This window comes from Pseudophryne corroboree, chromosome 10 (assembly GCF_028390025.1).
Source record: "Pseudophryne corroboree isolate aPseCor3 chromosome 10, aPseCor3.hap2, whole genome shotgun sequence".
Taxonomy (NCBI): Eukaryota; Metazoa; Chordata; class Amphibia; order Anura; family Myobatrachidae; genus Pseudophryne; species Pseudophryne corroboree.
This window is the reverse complement of record NC_086453.1, coordinates 265270265-265293298: the sequence shown is the minus strand read 5'-3', so window position 1 is coordinate 265293298 and position 23034 is coordinate 265270265. Positions and strand designations below refer to the sequence as shown.

At 49.4% G+C, this 23034-nt stretch overlaps 1 protein-coding gene across 6 annotated transcripts in view; it reads right to left on the bottom strand.

Moving 5' to 3' along the window:
* ALG9 (ALG9 alpha-1,2-mannosyltransferase) overlaps positions 1-14548 on the bottom strand; it is a 579895-nt gene extending 565347 nt beyond the window's left edge. The window contains exon 1 of one of the 6 annotated variants that reach the window (XM_063943252.1): positions 14368-14548. In XM_063943252.1, the coding sequence (XP_063799322.1) occupies positions 14368-14474 (107 nt within the window). In that variant the 5' untranslated portion in view covers positions 14475-14548. Of the gene's footprint in view, positions 1-13949; positions 14215-14367 lie in introns of those variants that run through there. The other 5 variants (XM_063943251.1, XM_063943255.1, XM_063943254.1 and 2 more) reach the window with 5 other exon arrangements.
* Between the last annotated feature and the right edge of the window lie 8486 nt (positions 14549-23034).

Below are 23034 nucleotides of genomic sequence, written 5' to 3'. Positions count from 1 at the left end.
AATTTATTACCTCCTGGCAAAAGCAGCATATATACAGCTGGGCACTGTAATATGCATGAGCCCCCGCCATTAATTTTACACAAAATCGCGGGACAGAAGCCTGCCGCTGAGGGGGCGGGGCCTTCTTCCTCAGCACTCACCAGCGCCATTTTCTCTCCACAGCTCCGCTGAAAGAAAGCTCCCCAGGCTCTCCCCTGCAGACTCACGGTAGAAAGAGGGTAAAAAGAGAGGGGGGGCACATAAATTTAGCGCATTAATCATATATACAGCAGCAACTGGGTAAACACTAAGTTACTGTGTGATTCCTGGGTCATATAGCGCTGGGGTGTGTGCTGGCATACTCTCTCTCTGTCTCTCCAAAAGGCCTTGTGGGGGTCCTGTCCTCATATAGAGCATCCCCTGTGTGTGTGGTGTGTCGGTACGCGTGTGTCGACATGTTTGACGAGGAGGGATATGTGGAGGCAGAGCAAGTGCAGATGAATGACGTGTCTCCGCCGACACCTGATTGGATTGTGTTAAATGATAATGTAAACTCCTTGCATAAAAGGTTGGATAAAGCTGATGCCTTGGGACAGTCGGGGTCTCAGCCCATGCCTGATCCTACAGCGCAGAGGCAGTCAGGGTCTCAGAAGCGCCCACTATCCAAAATTGTTGACACAGATATCGACACGGATTCTGACTCCAGTGTCGATGACGATGATGCAAAATTGCAGCCTAAAATGGCTAAAGCCATCCGCTACATGATTATACAGTAGCAATGAAGGATGTATTGCACATATCAGAGGTAAACCCTGTCCCTGACAAGAGGATTTATATGTATGGGGAGAAAAAGCAAGAGGTGACTTTTCCCCCTTCACATGAGTTTCACATAACTAATTTAAAAGCGTGGGATTCCCCCGATAGGAAAGTGCTGATTTCCAAAAGGTTACTTACGGCGTACCCTTTCCCACCAACGGACAGGATGCGCTGGGAATCCTCCCCTAGGGTAGATAAAGCTCTGACACGCTTATCTAAGAAGGTGGCCCTGCCGTCACAGGATACGGCCGCCCTAAAGGATCCTGCTGATAGGAAGCAGGAAAGTATCCTGAAGTCTGTTTATACACATTCAGGTACTCTGCTGAGGCCGGCAAATGCGTCGGCCTGGATGTGTAGTGCTATAGCAGCATGGACAGATAATATGTCTGAGGAACTGGATACCTTAGACAAGGATACCATTTTACTGACCCTGGGGCATATAAAAGACGCTGTCCTATATATGAGGGATGCCCAGAGGGACATTTGCCTACTGGGCTCTAGAATAAATGCAATGTCAATTTCTGCCAGAAGGGTCCTGTGGACTCGGCAATGGACAGGTGATGCCGACTCCAAAAAGCACATGAAGGTTTTACCTTACAAGGGTGAGGAATTGTTTGGGGACGGTCTCTCGGACCTAGTTTCCACAGCTACGGCTGGGAAGTCAAATTTTTTGCCATATATTCCCTCACAGCCTAAGAAAGTACCGTATTACCAAATGCAGTCCTTTCGATCACAAAGAAGCAAGAAGGTCAGAGGTGTGTCCTTTCTTGCCAGAGGCAGGGGTAGAGGAAAGAAGCTGCACCATACAGCTAGTTCCCAGGAACAGAAGTCCTCCCCGGCTTCCACTAAATCCACCGCATGATGCTGGGGCTCCACAGATGGAGCCAGGAGCGGTGGGGGCGCGTCTCCGAAATTTCAGCCACCAGTGGGTTCACTCCCAGGTGGATCCCTGGGCTATAGAGATTGTGTCTCAGGGATACAAGCTGGAATTCGAAGTGATGCCCCCTCACCGTTACCTCAAATCGACCCTGCCAGCTTCCCCCATGGAACGGGAAGTAGTGTTAGCGGCAATTCAGAAGTTATATCTCCAGCAGGTGGTGGTAAAGGTTACCCTCCTTTAACAGGAAAGGGGATACTATTCCACAATGTTTGTGGTACCGAAACCGGACGGTTCGGTCAGACCCATATTGAATTTAAAGTCCCTGAACATTTATCTGAAAAGATTCAAGTTCAAAATGGAATCGCTCAGAGCGGTCATTGCAAGCCTGGAAGAGGGGGATGTTATGGTGTCTCTGGACATCAAGGATGCTTATTTGCATGTCCCCATTTATCCACCTCATCAGGAGTACCTCAGATTGTGGTACAGGACTGTCATTACCAATTCCAGACGTTGCCATTTTGGGCTCTCCACGGCACCGAGAATATTTACCAAGGTAATGGCGGAAAATAAGATTTTACTCACCGGTAAATCTATTTCTCGTAGTCCGTAGTGGATGCTGGGACTCCGTAAGGACCATGGGGAATAGCGGCTCCGCAGGAGACTGGGCAAGAAAGCTTTAGAACTACCTGGTGTGCACTGGCTCCTCCCACTATGACCCTCCTCCAGACCTCAGTTAGGATACTGTGCCCGGAAGAGCTGACACAATAAGGAAGGATTTTGAATCCCGTGTAAGACTCATACCAGCCACACCAATCACACCGTATAACTCGTGATACTATACCCAGTTAACAGTATGAAATATAACTGAGCCTCTCAACAGATGGCTCAACAATAACCCTTTAGTTAGGCAATAACTATATACACGTATTGCAGACAATCCGCACTTGGGATGGGCGCCCAGCATCCACTACGGACTACGAGAAATAGATTTACCGGTGAGTAAAATCTTATTTTCTCACGTCCTAAGTGGATGCTGGGACTCCGTAAGGACCATGGGGATTATACCAAAGCTCCCAAACGAGCGGGAGAGTGCGGATGACTCTGCAGCACCGAATGAGCAAACTCTAGGTCCTCCTCAGCCAGGGTATCAAACTTGTAGACTCTTGCAAAAGTGTTTGAACCGGACCAAGTAACAGCTCAGCAAAATTGTAAAGCCGAGACCCCTCGGGCAGCCGCCCAAGAAGAGCCCCTTTCCTCGTGGAATGGGCTTTTACAGATTTAGGGTGCGGCAGTCCAGCCGCAGAATGTGCAAGTTGAATCGTGCTACAGATCCAGCGAGCAATAGTCTGCTTAGAAGCAGGAGCACCCAGCTTGTTGGGTGCATATAGGATAAATAGCGAGTCAGTTTTCCTGACTCCAGCCGTCCTGGAAAAATATATTTTTCAGGGCCCTGACTACGTCCAGTAACTTGGAATCCTCCAAGTCCCAAGTAGCCGCAGGCACCACAATAGGTTGGTTCACATGAAACACTGATACCACCTTAGGAAGGAATTGGGAACGAGTCCTCAATTCCGCCCTATCCATATAAAAAAATCAGATAAGGGCTTTTGCATGATAAAGCCGCCAATTCTGATACACGCCTGGCCGACGCCAAGGCCAACAGCATGACCACTTTCCATGTGAGGTATTTTAGCTCCACGGATTTAAGTGGCTCAACCCAATGCGACTTCAGGAAATCCAACACCACGTTGAGATCCCACGGTGCCACTGGAGGCACAAACGAGGGCTGACTATGCAGCACTCCCTTAACAAAAGTCTGAACTTCAGGCAGTGAAGCCAGTTCTATTTTGGAAGAAAATCGATAGAGCCGAAATCTGGACCTTAATAGAACCCAATTTTAGGCCCATAGTCACCCCTGACTGTAGGAAGTGCAGAAATCGACCTAGCTGAAATTCCTCAGTTGGGGCCTTCCTGGCCTCACAGCACGCAACATATTTCCGCCATATGCGGTGATAATGGTTTGCGCTCACTTCTTTCCTAGCTTTAATTAGCGTAGGGATAACTTCCTCTGGAATGCCCTTTTCCTTCAGGATCCGGCGTTCAACCACCATGCCGTCAAACGCAGCCGCGGTACGTCTTGGAACAGACAGGCCCCCTGCTGCAGCAGGTCCTGTCTGAGCGGCAGAGGCCATGGGTCCTCTGAGATCATTTCTTGGAGTTCTGGGTACCAAGCTCTTCTTGGCCAATCCGGAACAATGAGTATAGTTCTTACTCCTCTCCTTCTTATTATTCTCATTACCCTGGGTATGAGAGGCAGAGAAGGGTACACATACACCGACTGGTACACCCACGGTGTTACCAGAGCGTCCACAGCTATCGCCTGAGGGTCCCTTGACCTGGCGCAATATCTTTTTAGCTTTTTGTTGAGGCGGGACGCCATCATGTCCACCTGTGGCCTTTCCCAACGGTGTACAATCATTTGGAAGACTTCTGGATGAAGTCCCCACTCTCCCGGGTGGAGGTCGTGTCTGCTGAGAAAGTCTGCTTCCCAGTTGTCCACTCCGGGAATGAACACTGCTGACAGTGCTAACACATGATTTTCCGCCCATCGGAGAATCCTTGTGGCTTCTGCCATCGCCATCCTGCTTCTTGTGCCACCCTGTCGGTTTACATGAGCGACCGCCGTGATGTTGTCTGACTGGATCAGCACCGGCCGGTGTTGAAGCAGGGTATAGCCTGACTTAGGGCATTGTAAATGGCCCTTAGTTCCAGAATACTTATGTGTAGGTAAGTCTCCTGACTTGTCCATAGTCCTTGGAAGTTTCTTCCCTGTGTGACTGCCCCCCAGCCTCGAAGGCTGGCATCCGTGGTCACCAGGACCCAGTCCTGTATGCCGAATCTGCGGCCCTCTAGAAGATGAGCACTCTGCAGCCACCACAACAGCGACACCCTGGCCCTTGGAGACAGGGTTATCCGCCGATGCATCTTAAGATGCGACCCGGACCACTTGTCCAACAGATCCCACTGGAAGATCCTTGCATGGAACCTGCCGAATGGAATTTCTTCGTAAGAAGCTACCATCTTTCCCTGGGCTCGCGTGCATTGATGCACCGACACCTGTATTTGTATTAGGAGGTCTCTGTCTAGAGACGACAACTCCTTGGACTTCTCCTCCGGGAGAAACCCTTTTTTCTTGTTCTGTGTCCAGAACCATACCCAGGAACAGTAGACGCGTCGTAGGAACCAGCTGCGACTTTGGAATATTCAGAATCCAGCCGTGCTGTTGTAGCACTTCCCGAGATAGTGCTACTCCGACGAACAACTGCTCCCTGGACCTCGCCTTTATAAGGAGATCGTCCAAGTACGGGATAATTATTTCGGCCATTACCTTGGTAAATACCCTCGGTGCCGGGGACAGACCAATGGCAACGTCTGGAATTGGTAATGACAAACCTGTACCACAATTTTGAGGTACTCCTGGTGAGGAGGGTAAATAGGGACATGCAGGTAAGCATCCTCGATGTCCAGTGATACCATGAAATTCTCCAGGCTTGCAATAATCGCCCTGAGCGATTCCATTTTGAACTTGAACCTTCGTATATAAGTGTTCAAGGAGTTCAATTTTAGAATGGGTCTCACCGAACCGTCTGGTTTCGGTACCACAAACATTTTGGAATAGTAACCCCGGCCTTGTTGAAGGAGGGGTACCTTGATTTCACCTGCTGGAAGTACAGCTTGTGAATTGCCGCCAGTACTACCTCCCTTTCTCCGAGGGCAGCAGGCAAGGCTGATGTGAGGTAACGGCGAGGGGGAGTCGCCTCGAACTCCAGCTTGTATCCCTGTGATACTACTTGCAGAACCTAGGGATCCACCTGTGGGCAAGCCCACTGGTTCCTGAAGTTCCCGAGACGCGCCCCCACCGCACCTGTCTCCACCTGTGGAGCCCCAGCGTCATGCGGTGGACTCAGAGGAAGCGGGGGAAGATTTTTGATCCTGGGAACTGGCTGTCTGGTGCAGCTTTTTCCTTCTTCCCTTGTCTCTGTGCAGAAAGGAAGCGCCTTTGACCCGCTTGCTTTTCTGCTTTTCCACTGCCGGGTCTCTAATACCCTCCTGGCAGAATGGACATTGCCTTAATTCTGGATGCCAGCCGGCAAATATCCCTCTGTGCATCCCTCATATATAAGACGACGTCTTTAATATGCTCTATGTTAGCAAAATATTATCTCTGTCTAGGGTATTAATATTGACAGGGTATCAGACCACGCTGCAGCAGCACTATTCATGCTGAGGCAATTGCAGGTCTCAGTATAGTACCTGAGTGTGTATATACAGACTTCAGGATAGCCTCCTGCTTTTTATCAGCAGGCTCCTTCAAAGTGGCCGTATCCTAAGACGGCAGTGCCACCTTTTTTGACAAACGTGTGAGCGCCTTATCCACCCTAGGGGATATCTCCCAACGTGACCTATCCTCTGGCGGGAAAGGGTACGCCATCAGTAACTTTTTAGAAATTACCAGTTTCTTATCGGGGGAACCCACGCTTCTTTACACACTTCATTCACTCATCTGATGGGGGAACAAAACACTGGCTGCTTTTTCTCCCCAAACATAAAACCCCTTTTATGTGGTACTTGGGTTCATGTCAGAAATGTGTAACACATTTTTCATTGCCGAGATCATGCAACGGATGTTCCTAGTGGATTGTGTATATGTCTCAATCTCGTCGACACTGGAGTCAGACTCCGTGTCGACATCTGTGTCTGCCATCTGAGGTAACGGGCGTTTTTTGAGCCCCTGATGGCCTTTGAGACGCCTGGGCAGGCGCGGGCTGAGAAGCCGGCTGTCCCACAGCTGTTACGTCATCCAGCCTTTTATGTAAGGAGTTGACATTGTCGGTTAATACCTTCCACCTATCCATCCATTCTGATGTCGGCCCCACAGGGGGCGACATCCCATTTATCGGCCTCTGCTCCGCCTCCACGTAACCTTTCTCATCCAACATGTCGACACAGCCGTACCGACACACCGCACACACACAGGGAATGCTCTGAGGACAGGACCCCACAAAGTCCTTTGGGGAGACAGAGAGAGAGTATGCCAGCACACACCAGAGCGCTATATAATGCAGGGATTAACACTATAACTGAGTGATTTTTCCCCCAATAGCTGCTTGTATACACATATTGCGCCTAAATTTAGTGCCCCCCCCTCTCTTTTTAACCCTTTGAGCCTGAAAACTACAGGGGAGAGCCTGGGGAGCTGTCTTCCAGCTGCACTGTGAAGAAAAAATGGCGCCAGTGTGCTGAGGGAGTTAGCCCCGCCCCTTTTTCGGCTGACTTTTCTCCCGCTTTTTTCAGGAATTCTGGCAGGGGTAATTTATCACATATATAGCCCTGGGACTATATATTGTGATGATTTGCCAGCCAAGGTGTTTATATTGCTGCTCAGGGCGCCCCCCCCCCCCAGCGCCCTGCACCCATCAGTGACCGGAGTGTGAGGTGTGCATGAGGAGCAATGGCGCACAGCTGCAGTGCTGTGCGCTACCTTGTTGAAGACCGAGGTCTTCTGCCGCCGATTTTCCGGACCACTTCTTGCTTCTGGCTCTGTAAGGGGGACGGCGGCGCGGCTCCGGGACCGAACGATCGAGGTCGGGTCCTGTGTTCGATCCCTCTGGAGCTAATGGTGTCCAGTAGCCTAAGAAGCCCAAACTATCTCCAGTCAGGTAGGTTCGCTTCTTCTCCCCTTAGTCCCTCGCTGCAGTGAGTCTGTTGCCAGCAGATCTCACTGTAAAATAAAAAACCTAAAATATACTTTCTTTCTAGGAGCTCAGGAGAGCCCCTAGTGTGCATCCAGCTCAGCCGGGCACAAGATTTTAACTGAGGTCTGGAGGAGGGTCATAGTGGGAAGAGCCAGTGCACACCAGGTAGTCCTAAAGCTTTCTTTAGTTGTGCCCAGTCTCCTGCGGAGCCGCTATTCCCCATGGTCCTTACGGAGTCCCAGCATCCACTTAGGACGTCAGAGAAATGATGGTGATCCTGAGAAAGCAAGGAGTCACAGTTATCCCATACTTGGACGATCTCCTCATAAAGGCGAGGTCCAGAGAGCAGTTGCTGATCAGCGTAGCACACTCTCAGGAAGTGTTGCAGCAGCATGGCTGGATTCTGAATATTCCAAAGTCACAATTGATTCCTACGACGCGTCTGCCCTTTCTGGGCATGATTCTGGACACAGACCAGAAGAAGGTGTTTCTCCCGGCGGAGAAGGCTCAGGAGCTCGTGACTCTAGTCAGAGACCTCTTAAAACCGAAACAGGTGTCGGTGCATCACTGCACGCGAGTCCTGGGAAAGATGGTGGCATCGTACGAAGCCATTCCCTTCGGCAGGTTCCATGCGAGGATCTTTCAGTGGGATCTGTTGGACAAGTGGTCCGGATCGCATCTTCAGATGCATCGGCTGATCACCGTCCCCGAGGGCCAGGGTGTCTCTTCTGTGGTGGCTGCAGAGTGCTCACCTTCTCGAGGGCCGCAGGTTCGGCATACAGGACTGGGTCCTGGTGACCACGGATGCGAGCCTCCGAGGGTGGGGGGCAGTCACTCAGGGAAGAAACTTCCAAGGGTTGTGGTCAAGTCAGGAGGCTTGTCTGCACATAAATATCCTGGAACTAAGGGCCATATACAACGCCCTGAGTCAAGCGGAGCCTCTGCTTCGCAACCAACCGGTGCCGATTCAGTCAGACAACATCACCGCAGTGGCTCATGTAAACTGCCAGGGCGGCACAAGAAGCAGAGTGGCGATGGCGGAAGCCACCAGGATTCTTCGTTGGGCGGAGAATCACGTGCAAGCACTGTCAACAGTGTTCATTCCAGGAGTGGACAACTGGGAAGCAGACTTCCTCAGCAGGCACGACCTCCACCCGGGAGAGTGGGGACTTCATCACGAAGTCTTCACTCAGATTACAAATCGATGGGAACTGCCACAGGTGGACATGATGGCATCCCGTCTCAACAAAAAGCTACAAAGGTATTGCGCCGGGTCAAGAGACCCTCAGCTGTGGACGCACTAGTAACACCGTGGGTGTTCCAGTCGGTCTGTGTGTTTCCTCCTCTTCCTCTCATACCCAAGGTGCTGAGAATCGTAAGAAAAAGAGGAGTGAGAACAATACTCATTGTTCCGGATTGGCCAAGAAGGACTTGGTACCCGGAACTGCAAGAAATGCTCACAGAGGACCCATGGCCTCTGCCGCTCAGACAGGACCTGTTGCAACAGGGGCCCTGTCTGTTCCAAGACTTACCGCGGCTGCGTTTGACGGCATGGCGGTTGAACGCTGGATCCTAGCGGAAAAAGGCATTCCGGATGAAGTTATTCCTACGCTGATAAAGGCTAGGAAGGACGTGACAGCAAAACACTATCACCGTATATGGCGTAAATATGTTGCCTGGTGTGAGGCCAGGAAGGCCCCTACAGAGGAATTCCAGCTGGGCCGGTACCTGCACTTCCTACAGTCTGGAGTGACTATGGGCTTGAAGTTGGGGTCCATAAAGGTCCAGATTTCGGCCCTATCCATTTTCTTTCAAAAGGAACTGGCTTCTCTTCCTGAAGTTCAGACGTTTGTTAAGGGAGTGCTGCATATTCAGCCCCCTTTTGTGCCACCAGTGGCACCTTGGGATCTCAACATGGTGTTGGGTTTCCTGAAATCCCACTGGTTTGAGCCACTTAAGCCCGTGGAGCTAAAGTATCTCACGTGGAAGGTGGTCATGCTATTGGCCTTAGCTTCGGCTAGGCGTGTGTCGGAATTGGCGGCTTTGTCATGTAAAAGCCCCTATCTGGTTTTCCATATGGACAGGGCAGAATTGCGGACTCGTCCGCAATCTCTGCCGAAGGTGGTGTCATCTTTTCATTTGAACCAACCTATTGTGGTGCCTGCGGCTACTCGTGACTTGGAGGATTCCCAGTTGCTTGATGTAGTCAGGGCTTTGAAGATCTATGTAGCCAGGACGGCTGGAGTCAGGAAGACTGACTCGCTGTTTATCCTGTATGCATCCAACAAGCTGGGTGCTCCTGCTTCAAAGCAAACCATTGCTCGCTGGATCTGTAGCACGATTCAGCAGGCTCATTCTGCGGCTGGATTGCAGCATCCAAAATCAGTGAAAGCCCATTCCACAAGGAAAGTGGGCTCTTCTTGGGCGGCTGCCCGAGGAGTCTCGGCATTACAGCTTTGCCGAGCAGCTACTTGGTCAAGTTCAAACACATTTGCTAAGTTCTACAAGTTTGGTACCCTGGCTGAGGAGGACCTTGTGTTTGCCCATTCGGTGCTGCAGAGTCATCCGCACTCTCCCGCCCGTTTGGGAGCTTTGGTATAATCCCCATGGTCCTTACGGAGTCCCCAGCATCCACTAGGACGTTAGAGAAAATAAAATTTTACTCACCGGTAAATCTATTTCTCGTAGTCCGTAGTGGATGCTGGGCGCCCGTCCCAAGTGCGGACTTTCTGCAATACGTGTATATAGTTATTGCTTAATAAAGGGTTATGTTATGTTGGCATCCATTGTTGATGCTCTGTTGTTGTTCATACTGTTGACTGGGTAAGTTTATCACAAGTTATACGGTGTGATTGGTGTGGCTGGTATGAGTCTTACCCTGGATTCTAAAATCCTTTCCTTGTAATGTCAGCTCTTCCGGGCACAGTTTCCTTAACTGAGGTCTGGAGGAGGGGCATAGAGGGAGGAGCCAGTGCACACCAGTAGTACTAAATCTTTCTTAGAGTGCCCAGTCTCCTGCGGAGCCCGTCTATTCCCATGGTCCTTACGGAATCCCCAGCATCCACTACGGACTACGAGAAATAGATTTACCGGTGAGTAAAATCTTATTTTCTAGCATGTGGGTGGCCGCCCCTCATGTCGGGTCTCCCTACCCCGCCGAAATGCGAGTGCATCGCTAAACAGTAATGCACTCAAATCTAAAGGGTACCCCCTGCCTGAGAAGGCAGTCACCGAGCCGCCATGATTTGGTGACGTCACGCAACCACCCCGCCCACAGACCGAACATGCCTCCATTGTCCGGACCGCAACCCCCCCCCAACCCCGCCTACCTAAATCCAAAACACTGCTCGGCCGTCCCGACGCCGGCTCTTAAACTGTGATCGCAGTTTAAGTCCACACATGTGCGCTGCGGCGTGCACAGGATTGCGGAAATCGCGGAATAGCGATTTCCACACTTCTACAATCAGTACGGAACCAGGCCCTGTGTCTTGGCTTTTGATCTTCCCACAAAGTAGGCTGTCTGACTACGCAAGCGGGATGCGGTCACATGACCGGCGGTTGGGATCCCAGCAGTCTGGATGCCAGGGATTCCGATTGCTGGCAATGCCGACGGTCGGCATGATGATACACAGGGACTATTCCAACTCGTGGGTGTCCATAGAGTGGGAACAGAAACTGTGGCGAGCACAGTGAGCCAGAGCCCACAGTGTGGGGAGCACAGCGAGCCCGCAGGGGCTCCATTGTGCTCACCCCCTCCGCCGGCATTCTGGTGTCCAGGATCCCGGGGTCGGTATGCTGACCTCCAGGATCCCGACTGCTGGCAAAACAATCCCAACTCAATCTGAATCTTACCCCCAGGTAAAATACAAAGCAAACAATAAAAGAATGGACACAGCCAAGGGTCTGTATTACACATCGAGATTAGAGATTAATAAAACATATGTAAGTAAGGTTATATCACATGTAAGGCTTATGCACTACTATGTAAGTATGCATGCACAGAAGCACCAGTCACACAATCAGGGGCGGATCCAGAACAAAATGACATGGGGGGGTAGGAAGGAGCGGTTCGGCACATGGGCCCCTGGGAAAGAGGGTGTGGCTTCATGACAAGGGGTGTGGCCTCACAGAGAATGCCATACCCATGAATCACGCTGGGGGGCATGGAGTACAAGTGTAATGTGTGATAGGGTGAGTGTGCGGAGAAAAAAGGTCTGGTAAGAGACAGGGTGAGAGTGCGGGCACAGGCCTGGTAAGGGACAGGGTGCGTGTGCGGGGACAGGTCTGGTAGGAGACAGGGCGAGTGTGCAGGGATAGGTGTGGTAGGAAACAGGGCGAGTGTGCGGGGATAGGTCTGGTAGGATACAGGGCGAGTGTGCTGGGACAGGTCTGGTAGTGGACAGGCTGAGTGTGCGGGGACAGGTCTGGTAGTGGACAGGCCGAGTGTGCGGGGACAGGTCTGGTAGTGGACAGGCTGAGTGTGCGGGGACAGGTCTGGTAGTGGACAGGCTGAGTGTGCGGGGACAGGTCAGGTAGGAGACAGGCTCCTTAGGGGACAGGCTCGTTAGGGGACAGGGTAAGTGTGCGGGGGACAGGGCGAGTGTGCGGGGACAGGGCGAGTGTGCGGGGACAGGGCGAATGTGTGGGGACAGTGCGAGTGTGCGGGGATAGGTCTGGTAGGAGACAGGGCGAGTGTGCAGGGATAGGTCTAGTAGGAGACAGGGCGAGTGTGCGGGGATAGGTCTAGTAGGAGACAGGGCGAGTGTGCAGGGATAGGTCTAGTAGGAGACAGGGCAAGTGTGCGGGGATAGGTCTGGTAGGAGACAGGGTGAGTGTGCGGGGACAGCTGGTAGTGGACAGGCCGAGTGTGCGAGGACAGGTCTGGTAGTGGACAGGCTGAGTGTGCGGGGACAGGTCTGGTAGTGGACAGGCCGAGTGTGCGGGGACAGGTCTGGTAGTGGACAGGCTGAGTGTGCGGGGACAGGTCTGGTAGTGGACAGGCCGAGTGTGCGGGGACAGGTCTGGTAGTGGACAGGCTGAGTGTGCGGGGACAGGTCTGGTAGTGGACAGGCCGAGTGTGCGAGGACAGGTCTGGTAGTGGACAGGCTGAGTGTGCGGGGACAGGTCTGGTAGTGGACAGGCCGAGTGTGCGGGGACAGGTCTGGTAGTGGACAGGCTGAGTGTGCGGGGACAGGTCTGGTAGTGGACAGGCTGAGTGTGCGGGGACAGGTCTGGTAGGAGACAGGGCAAGTGTGCGGGGACAGGTCAGGTAGGAGACAGGCTCCTTAGGGGACAGGGTAAGTGTGCGGGGGACAGGGCGAGTGTGCGGGGGACAGGGCGAGTGTGCGGGGACAGGGCGAGTGTGCGGGGACAGTGTGAGTGTGCGGGGATAGGTCTGGTAGGAGACAGGGCGAGTGTGCAGGGATAGGTCTAGTAGGAGACAGGGCGAGTGTGCGGGGATAGGTCTAGTAGGAGACAGGGCGAGTGTGCAGGGATAGGTCTAGTAGGAGACAGGGCAAGTGTGCGGGGATAGGTCTGGTAGGAGACAGGGTGAGTGTGCGGGGACAGCTGGTAGTGGACAGGCCGAGTGTGCGAGGATAGGTCTGGTAGGAGACAAGGCAAGTGTGCGGGGACAGGTCAGATAAGAGACAGGCTCCTTAGGGGACAGTGCGAGTGTGCGGGAACAGGGCGTGTGTGCGGGGACAGGTCAGGTAGGGGACAGTGCGTGTGCGGGAACAGGGCGAGTGTGTGGGGACAGGTATGGTAGTGGACAGGGTGAGTGTGCGGGGATAGGTCTGGTAGGAGACAGTGCGAGTGTGCAGGGATAGGTCTGGTAGGAGAAAGGGCGAGTGTGCAGGGATAGGTCTGGTAGGAGACAGGGCGAGTGTGTGGGGATAGGTCTAGTAGGAGACAGGGCGAGTGTGCGGGGATAGGTCTAGTAGGAGACAGGGCGAGTGTGCGGGGATAGGTCTAGTAGGAGACAGGGCAAGTGTGCGGGGATAGGTCTAGTAGGAGACAGGGCGAGTGTGCGGGGATAGGTCTAGTACGAGACAGGGCGAGTGTGTGGGGATAGGTCTGGTAGGAGACAGGGCGAGTGTGCGGGGATAGGTCTGGTAGGAGACAGGATGAGTGTGCGGGGACAGCTGGTAGTGGACAGGCTGAGTGTGCAAGGATAGGTCTGGTAGGAGACAAGGCAAGTGTGCGGGGACAGATCAGGTAAGGGACAGGCTCCTTAGGGGACAGGGCGAGTGTGCTGGGACAGGTCTGGTAGGGGACAGTGCGAGTGTGCGGAGACAGGTCTGGTAGGGGACAGTGCGAGTGTGCTGGGAGAGGGTGAGTGTGTGGGGACAGGTCTGGTAGGTACAATACCTCTCCCCCAATCTGTTTTTGTGTTACAGTACTACCCCTTTTTGACTATTTTTGCTATAGCGCATAGTCTGTCTCGCTCATAGTTACAGTGACCCCTTAAAGTTTTTTGTTATAGACTATAGTCCCCTTTTATGTCTGGAGTGCTCCACCTGTCTGTTTTTGTTTTATCTTATAGAGCTCTCCTTTTTTGTAATAGCCCCCACGGCTCCTGCCCATGTGTTTGGATACAGGGCTACAATCCCCTGCATGTACGACGTTGCCGGGAGGGTAGAGGCTAGATCCAAGTGGCCTCAACCTTGCCGGGAGCCGGCGCTGCTGTAAGGGACCGTCATCCAGCCAGGGCACATTCCCCGCTCACTCCAGCCTTGGGCTCTGACCAGTCACAGCGGCACGGGGTATGGTGACAGCAGCAGCCGCATCCTTGTGCCCCCGTGCAGCTAAAATGAACGTTAAAATAAAAACTTCTATAAGACAGGGGGGGCACGTGTCTGAATCCCACCCTGGACCCCCCCTGATTCCACCACTGCACACAACAGCCACGCATCTGATATCCAGAGCAGCCCTCACTCGGCCCTGTGGTCGGTCAGCCGGGTTTCTTCTCTCTGTTTAATGCTATTATCCTCCCTCTCTCCTCCGGTTCCCTTCCACCGCTGGCGAGCTCCCTTAGATGCCATTACTACTAAGGGCAAGAGAACGACACTTCCGGGTAATCGTAATCACTGGGAAACATGCTGGCGCCATTTTTCTTCCGGGCAGCTCAGCTTTACAAGCCGCAGGTGTATTCTGTTGGAAGGTTGAAATGACGTGTCATTTATTACATGTGTAATAGGGTACGGTTGCGTCTAATAGGGTACCACAAAAACAAAACAAAAACGACTCTGCTTACTTTGTCATATTGGTCAGACGTTTAATAACTTTACATACTTTTCTCATGTGTGCATAATTATATTGCAATTAAGTGATGCAAATTGCTTTTGTGCATTTTAAATATATTTTAAAACACGGGCAGATATACTAAAGCTGGGTACACACTGAGCAATCTATGGTGGTCATTCCGAGTTGATCGCTCGTTATTTTTTTTTCGCAACGGAGCGATTAGTCGCTAATGCGCATGCGCAAAGTCCGCAGTGCGACTGCGCCAAGTAAATTTGCTATTAAGTTAGGTATTTTACTCACGGCATTACAAGGTTTTTTCTTCGTTCTGGTGATCGGAGTGTGATTGACAGGAAGTGGGTGTTTCTGGGCGGAAACTGGCCGTTTTATGGGTGTGTACGAAAAAACGCTGCCGTTTCTGGGAAAAACGCGGGAGTGTCTGAAGAAACGGGGGAGTGTCTGGGTGAACGCTGGGTGTGTTTGTGACGTCAAACCAGGAACGAAACTGACTGAACTGATCGCAGTGGCGGAGTAAGTCTCGAGCTACTCAGAAACTGCTAAGAACTGTCTATTCGCAAATCTGCTAATCTTTCGTTCGCAAATCTACTATGCTAAGATTCACTCCCAGTAGGCAGCGGCTTAGCGTGTGCAAAGTTGCTAAAAGCAGCTTGCGAGCGAACAACTCGGAATGAGGGCCTATATCGGCTGTTCGATCATATAGGATGACATATCACAAGCCCATCAGTGGATGTGTACCCCTGATACGTCTGTGAATGACGTCTCTCACAGACATATCGCGTGCAGCACAGCCGATGGTCGATATATCGGCGCATCTGGCTGTGTGTACAGGCGGTCAGCTGCAGGGACATCAGGAATGACACATCGGGCAGATGATTGGTAAGTGTATGCACTTAACAATCATTAGATAGATTGGCGGATCGGCCAGTCTGGAGTGTACCCGCTTGATCCTTGGAGAGAAATAAAACGGAGAGAGATAAACTACCAACCAATCAGCTCCTAACTGTCAGTTTCAAACACACAGGACGAGTTGGTGTTTTTGAATTATGGTGCTGGAGACAAATATTACGTATATTATGGCCTGCACGAAGAACAAACCAATCTGTATTAGACAAGATAAAACCTAAGCTCTCCCATACCTTCCAACTGTCTCGATTCCAGTGGGATAGTCCCATTATTCGGGGTACCAGGGCGGCAGGAAAGCGCCCACTGAGCTAGTCCCATGCCCCCCCTCCCTACCCAGTTGAGCCATCCGGCCAGCTCACACTATTGTTTGCCAGGCCAGATATCGGCCACTGTGATCGGAGCTCAGAAGCTCCATGTGCACTGAAGTAAGATGGTTGCTGGAGGGCTGCTGTGCCTCAGGAAGCTCCTCCCAAGGTCCTTTGCAGAGGTTGCGAGTCATAACTCACGGCTCCGCTTCCAGCAGCCACACCAAGGGGTCTATGTATTGAGCCTTGGAGAGAGATAAAGTGGACGGAAACAAAGTACCAACCAATCAGCTACTGTCATTTTTCAAATATAGCCTGTAACATGGCAGTTAGAAGCTGACTGGTTGGTACTTTATCTCCGTCCACTTTATTTCTGTCCAAGGTTAGTACATAGACTCCCAAGTCTTGCCTCCTGCAACATTGCTACCTGCATCACAGGAGCCTGGAATAGTAGGGGCGGACAAGGCTGTAACAAAGTAAGTGCCTAGCCAAGTCACACAAGTATTAACAAGCAGCAGCGCCAAGCCTAGCGCAGAACTAGATGGGCCAAGAGGTTCTTATCTGCCCAATGGAAGCTTTTGTCTCTGGACACAAGATTTCAGGAGGACCACAGGGACCCTCTACAGGTCAAGACTGGCGGTGCTGGGGGCAACCACAATCCCAACCTCACCACGAGTTCTAACTTCCCAGATGCAGGCCGTGCCTTGACCTGCGTGGGGTGAGATCATAGGTCACGCTGCTGCCCGATATTTCACCTGCACAGTGCAGCCGCGGGAGTCTGCCCTGATACAGCAGTCACAGCTGATGTTGCCAGCAGCTGAAAGCAGGAAGGGACACTCTTGTGGGTGACCTCAATTAACCTTGCAGTCTACCACAGGCCGCAAGGTTCCCACCATAGGCAATAATAGGGATTTCTCTCCTCATTACTGCCTATGCGCTCCGTTTGATTGGCAGGCCAGGAGCGTACATCCAATCAGGAGAGCGCTATAACGTGGCGCTTACTGATTGGCTGGCGGGTCCCCTAGTGACAGGAGTCCTAAGGAGTCTCGGCATTCAGGGAAAGGGGATCCACTTAGTTGCGTGGTTCGGGTTTTCCTTTTTTTAACCCCTGGATGCCTACTGATAAAGCTAAATATTTATCGTATATAAAACACTTTAAGAGGTCTAAGAACACTGTACGCTATCTACGTAAGAAATGCCGTAAGGGTACGCCAGTTGCGTAACGATCGCTCAACCGTAGTCGAGACGCTCAAGCGTCACGTTCGCTTACGGCCCAGAGATCACAGGCAGGCACGCTATTGGCTGCCGACTAACGTAATGATTCGCTATAGCGTAGCGGACGCTTGGGACCACGAGGAGATCTCCAGCGGTGCAGACGCTTACGACGTTAAACCTTTATATCTATACCATTAACAACGAAATATACAGTAAACCTTAGTGTGGTGATAGAGTGTAAATGCAACCTGGTGTAACCTGATTAACTACAAAGCTGCTTGGGCGTCACCGACGCTCAGGGAATACTTAACACTATAAGAAATACACAGATACCTGGGCTTAGGGTCCAAAACCTAATATATGTATTATGACTATTATACTTGCAAAAGAATCACAGTACAAAGCATACACTACAATATAACATAGACTAACTAACCAGATAATTACACAGGAAATACCATACAATATAATACAATACAATCAAGGGAAAATAAGGGAAAAAGAGAGGAGAGAGAGATGGCTCATAATAACATCAAGACAATATGACTGCGGAGAAAACTTACGCACAAGGGGAAACGATCGCATGCGCCTCGATATCCAGCTCCCGATTATCAGCAATGAGAACCGTTGAAGAGAGTGAACTGGATATGGTCGGCCTGCCTATTTATGCCCCACACACAATGCAATTCAATGGTCCCTACAATCTTATTGTTCATTGGACACAGGAATTCGGCTTCGCATTATAACAAAAGGTCATAGGTTGATTCATACAGGTGGGCTGTGACTATTTCCAACAGCTCAGGTGGGAGGGAAACTGGGTTTCCCGCCGCATGGGTAATAAAGTGCAAATAAAGTAAATGTTCATAAACTTCTTATGTCCATAACTATTCGCACGAGCGATTGATCTGCTTCAAACCAACACCGGAATATTTCTAATTAAATATTCTTCCGATGGATACTAAACACCACTGTATTACTCCTGTCTGACCCTTCGTATCAAACAAAGAGGGATTTCTCTGTTCATGAACATTCTATATTAACCAAACTTGCAGAATCTATCAAAGGGACCATGATCTACAAAATACATTATATAGTGAAAATATGTAATGATTGAATCGCACGCTATGATCGCATAAACTCTACCGTAAATACGCATACCATGCGCCTGCGGGTGCCCGCGACTGTGAGTATGCGCACGTACGGGAGAGCGTACGCATGCGCAGCACGGACCTGTGTGAGGTGCAAATATGGTAGTGTGCATAGAGGTATTTTTCTGACTTTGACAGTCCACCCTTTGGCAGTCAACAATAACTGCCACTTCCTGAAAACATTTCAAAAGGAGAAAAATATATGTTAGGGGTTAATACATTTACATGGTTGGGTAAGGGAGGAGAGGAGATGGTAGGAAAAGGGTATGACCTAGTGAGATAGCAGAAGCATGTGTGTATGAATCCGTGCTTGGGGGTCATGTATCATCGTGCCGTACGTGTTTTAAATCAAGCTTCGAGGTATTGCGAAGTATACATGTGAATTCCTTCTTATCCCGTGGTACGGGTCTGTGGATGGGCTGTCAAACTTTACCGAGCTCTTTTCGGTTTTGGTTGTAACAAAATGGGGGAGCACATTTTAGTTGATGATACATGAATGGGGGAGATATGTGATTGCTGATATCTGTGCCTGTATTCCCTATCGACTATGTGTGTCATTACCTGAGGGTTGTAGAAATGAAGAAAAGACATAATTACGGTAAATGCGGTGGTATTCTATGTCAGGTAAATGTACAGTCGTCGATTGAGGTCTTGTTTGGTGTCTGTTGAATGCAGTCTTCTTTGTGCTTTTGCCCATAAGGTGCGAGCAAAAGCTGTCAATGTCCATAGATTTACAAAAGTGTTGGGCTAGCGTAATTTTAAAATTTCTAGGGAAACTGGGGATCCATGGCATAGTTCATCAAAAATCTGTGTATCAGGTTGTCAAACTTCTTCTTTAATCCCTCTGTTGTCTGTATATCGGCTCATCAAATTCCTCGTCCAAGTGGGTCTTGTTACCTTGGAGAAAACGGAAAAACAGGTGAAAGAAACGGACCGTAGAAATCGCATTTTCATCACATCATTGTTTCTACATTTGGGTCATAAATCAAGTCCAGGTTAATTACAGTTTCCTCACTCCTTAAACTCATTACCCTTGTACGGTGTTTGCACTTCATTAAAGCCTGACCGCATTTAAATATCAATCCAATCGATATGACAACACCTAAGATACATAGGAGAAACTTCCCAACATCCATTATGACTCCTTGAGCCCAGTCTCCTAAACCAGAAAACCAATTTCGCGGGTTCAACCATGACACCCAACCAGTCAGCTCATTACCTACAGCAGCAAGAGTGAGATTGTGTCTCCTGCGAAATTCCCACTTCAATTGGAGAATATCGTCCATCTTTTGGTCTATGACCTCGACCGGATCCTCGGTGCTATTTGTAATATATGTGCAACATTTCACGCCGTATTGTGTTGCCAGTGTGACACAATATCCGCCTGTCACTGCTGTGAGGTAATTGAGAACCATTCTATGCTGCACCAGTTCTGTTTTATAAGCTTGAAGTTCCCTTCCAGTATATCTAAACGTGTCATCATACATTTCAGTGATATTATCTAACAAATTTGCGAGCGCCGATATGTATTTATAATTCAGCACTCCTCTAGCGGTGCGGGTGAAATCTAACGCGATTAAGAATTGAATCCCGGTGGATTCACTTATCAGGTCAGAGGCCGGATGCTCTGTCTTCTCTATCAAGTGCCTTTTAACAACGTGCTCGTAATGGGTGTGAGTATAAGGAGCTTGGGCACCACGGTGTATGTCTTTCATTTTGTCATGTGATACAGTCATTACTTCAGGCAGTACTTTTCCAATATAACACAATCCTTCAGAGTTTGGGGCAAGCCACTTGTACGCCTTTCTCCCGCATATGAAATATGCATCATCGGGGAGAACATATGGGACGGAGTAGGACATAACCATATTACACACCTTCCATGTGAAATCTCCTAACCCTAATTCTTCCATCTGCTTAGTACACGTATCAGGTTGTACGATATGTGCACAGTATCCTGGTGATACCTCTCCAACTTTAGTAATCCTATTTCCTAAGGTATACCTATACCGGAAAGATTTTCCTCTACTGGCTATGTGGCGTACAAGCTCTGTATCTGTAGGCATTCTATCTGCTCTATGCGAAAAGGTCATGGTGTGGTTACTCCATGACACTTCCCAATTTCCCGGTTTTCGGGGATTGGAGATGTTGAAACATAATAGGGACCTATCCACATGGTATTGGTGGAGCTTCAAACTAGGAGGGCTGGAGATATTAAACCTCCGGTCCACCGGTCTCCCACCATTTAACTCAAGTACCTCCCCTAACGTTAAAGGAAATGGTACTAGCCCTGATTTTCTGTGACCTTGAGGTACTTGAGAGCATACCCAACAATCTGTTTTATTAAGCACACTACCCACTAAAGAGTGATAGTCACTCAAGGGATGCCGGTCCATATGGGTATTAAAACTGGATTGGCATTTCTTAATACACCCATCCTCAATGACATTATCACAGAGCCTACAGATACAGTTTTCTTCAGCTAATAATCCTTAAAAGAAAAATGTTTACAAATAACATGGCTGCTAGATCGTTTCCGGTACTCGCCTTTGCTTGGTGATTGGGTTGCTATTGGAAATTTACACCTCCATCTTTATCATCAGGACCTTTCTGGATCCTTTCACGACCTCACTGATACTCTCACCGGAACAGACTGCTCTGGTCAACATCATGGTCAACAGGAAAATCCAGATCACAGTCTCTTGGGGCAAGTCCATCTTACAGGAGGAGAAAAGAAGAAATTTGTAATGGGGGTACAGAAAATCAGTTTGAGGGGGAGAGAAACTTGTTACGATAATTAGTTCTCTCGTCTTGTTGTTCTTCTTGTTCTGCTGTCTTCTCAAAGGTGCTGTCTCTCAGTCTTCCAAACGAACATTCTGGTGATGCAATATTCCCTCCAAACCAGCGATCTTTCTGTAAGGAGCAAAAATCTTGCATTACCATTTGTCTAACTGATGGGTGACATACCATCTTTAAAACATGAAAGCATGAGTGAGAAGAGAGAGAAAACAACAACAGCAAAAAAAACAAAGAGAGAGAACAATTTATGTGCATGTGTATATTACTTAAATCAACAATAGCCATCAATAGGAAAAGAGAAAAAAAAAATTTTTTTCAAACATTTCAAAACACTGTCAGATCATCAGGCTGTCATATCTACATGTCCAATGGTTTCCTTGCGCAGTCCCTCCCCCCAGCACTTCCATATTCCATTGTCTGTATCTGGCCAGAATACATTGGTGCGGATAGGTCATGCTGGGGTTTGGTAGACTTCTGCAAAGACCAAGTATGTATGCAATGTTTGAATCCTACCAATAATCGTCAGAGATGGGGAGAGAGAAAACGAAACATTTCACAGATACATTTACAACGTTTCACCCGGTCATTCCTGTGTTTTCAGGGAATGACCTCCCAATTTATTAACTATAACCTCAGGCTTACCATCAGTCCTAATGATCACCTTTCCTGACTGCACATTATGGGTGTGGGCCAAAATTTTTCCTATATGATCCCTGATTATAATTTTGTGTGTTATAACTTTGCTCATTTCTTGGTCTAGGGGGTCTGACTTTATGTGGGTTATTACAGTTGCTGGCATAATGCCCTTCTCTTCTACAATTATAACAAATCCTTGGTTTCCTCCAAGTGTCAATGACCTGAGGTCTTGGTTGATTTGATGCCTCCTCAAACGCTCGGATGTTCATCGCCATCAACCGTTCTCCCTGCGCTTCCCTGGTTCTTTGGATATTGCGGTCATGCTCGATAGCGGACTCTCTTAATGCAGCCACCGAGATGCCTCTCCAGTGAGGTATGGAGGTTTGTACCCTGATTTTTAGTGTGTCTTTTAAGCTGTCCATTAATACAGACACAGCTACCTCTCTGTGGTGTACGTTAGTGTCAATGTCATCTATACCCGTGTACCTAGCCATATCCTGCAGAGCCCGGTGAAAATACTCTGATGCGGATTCACCTTCTTTTTGTTTTATTGTAAAGATTTTATTCCATTTTACTACTGTGGGAAAATATTCTTTCAACTGTAGATTGATTCTTTTTACATTATCTTGGTTATACTCGTTTGTTAGTGGCACTTCCTCATCTAGCTTACAATCAGCGATAAATTTCAATGAATCAACATCGGGGGGTAAACATGCCCTCAAAACTGTCCTCCAATCTTTGTTATTTGGCTCTGCAGTATGTCCTAGCACTCTAATGTATCTTTGACAAGCAACTAAGTCTTTCCTGGGATCAGGAAATTCAGACAGAATTGTTCTTAATTCTGTTCGGGAAAAGGGGCAGTACATGGCGATGTTCCTGACGGGGGTGACTCCTGAAGAGTCAGTTTTCCCATTTGGTACTGCAATTACCCTGACAGGATTAAGTCCAGTAACGTCATCCTGAATTGATTCTACAATATGAGGTACATTTGTTTGTGCGTAATGTATAATACCATATGTACCTGTGGACACGACCTCACCTGACCCTCCATTAGGGGGTTTGATTACAGTCTTTACCGATTGGGTCGCGTCCACCTGGATGTCTTGTGTGATGGCTTCTGGAAGAGGTGCCGACATCGTTCTGGGCTCACTTTCTTGTTGGTGTTCCTGAGGAAAGTTTAACATGGGGGTGCGACTTGCATGGGTTAATAGTTGTACATTCAACAGTATTACAATTATCTTTGTTACATTTATTACACTTATTCTTATCATCTATACTACAGTTGCTAAGAGCGTTTTTATTGTTCACCCTTGTGCTTTTCTCCGCAACCATAA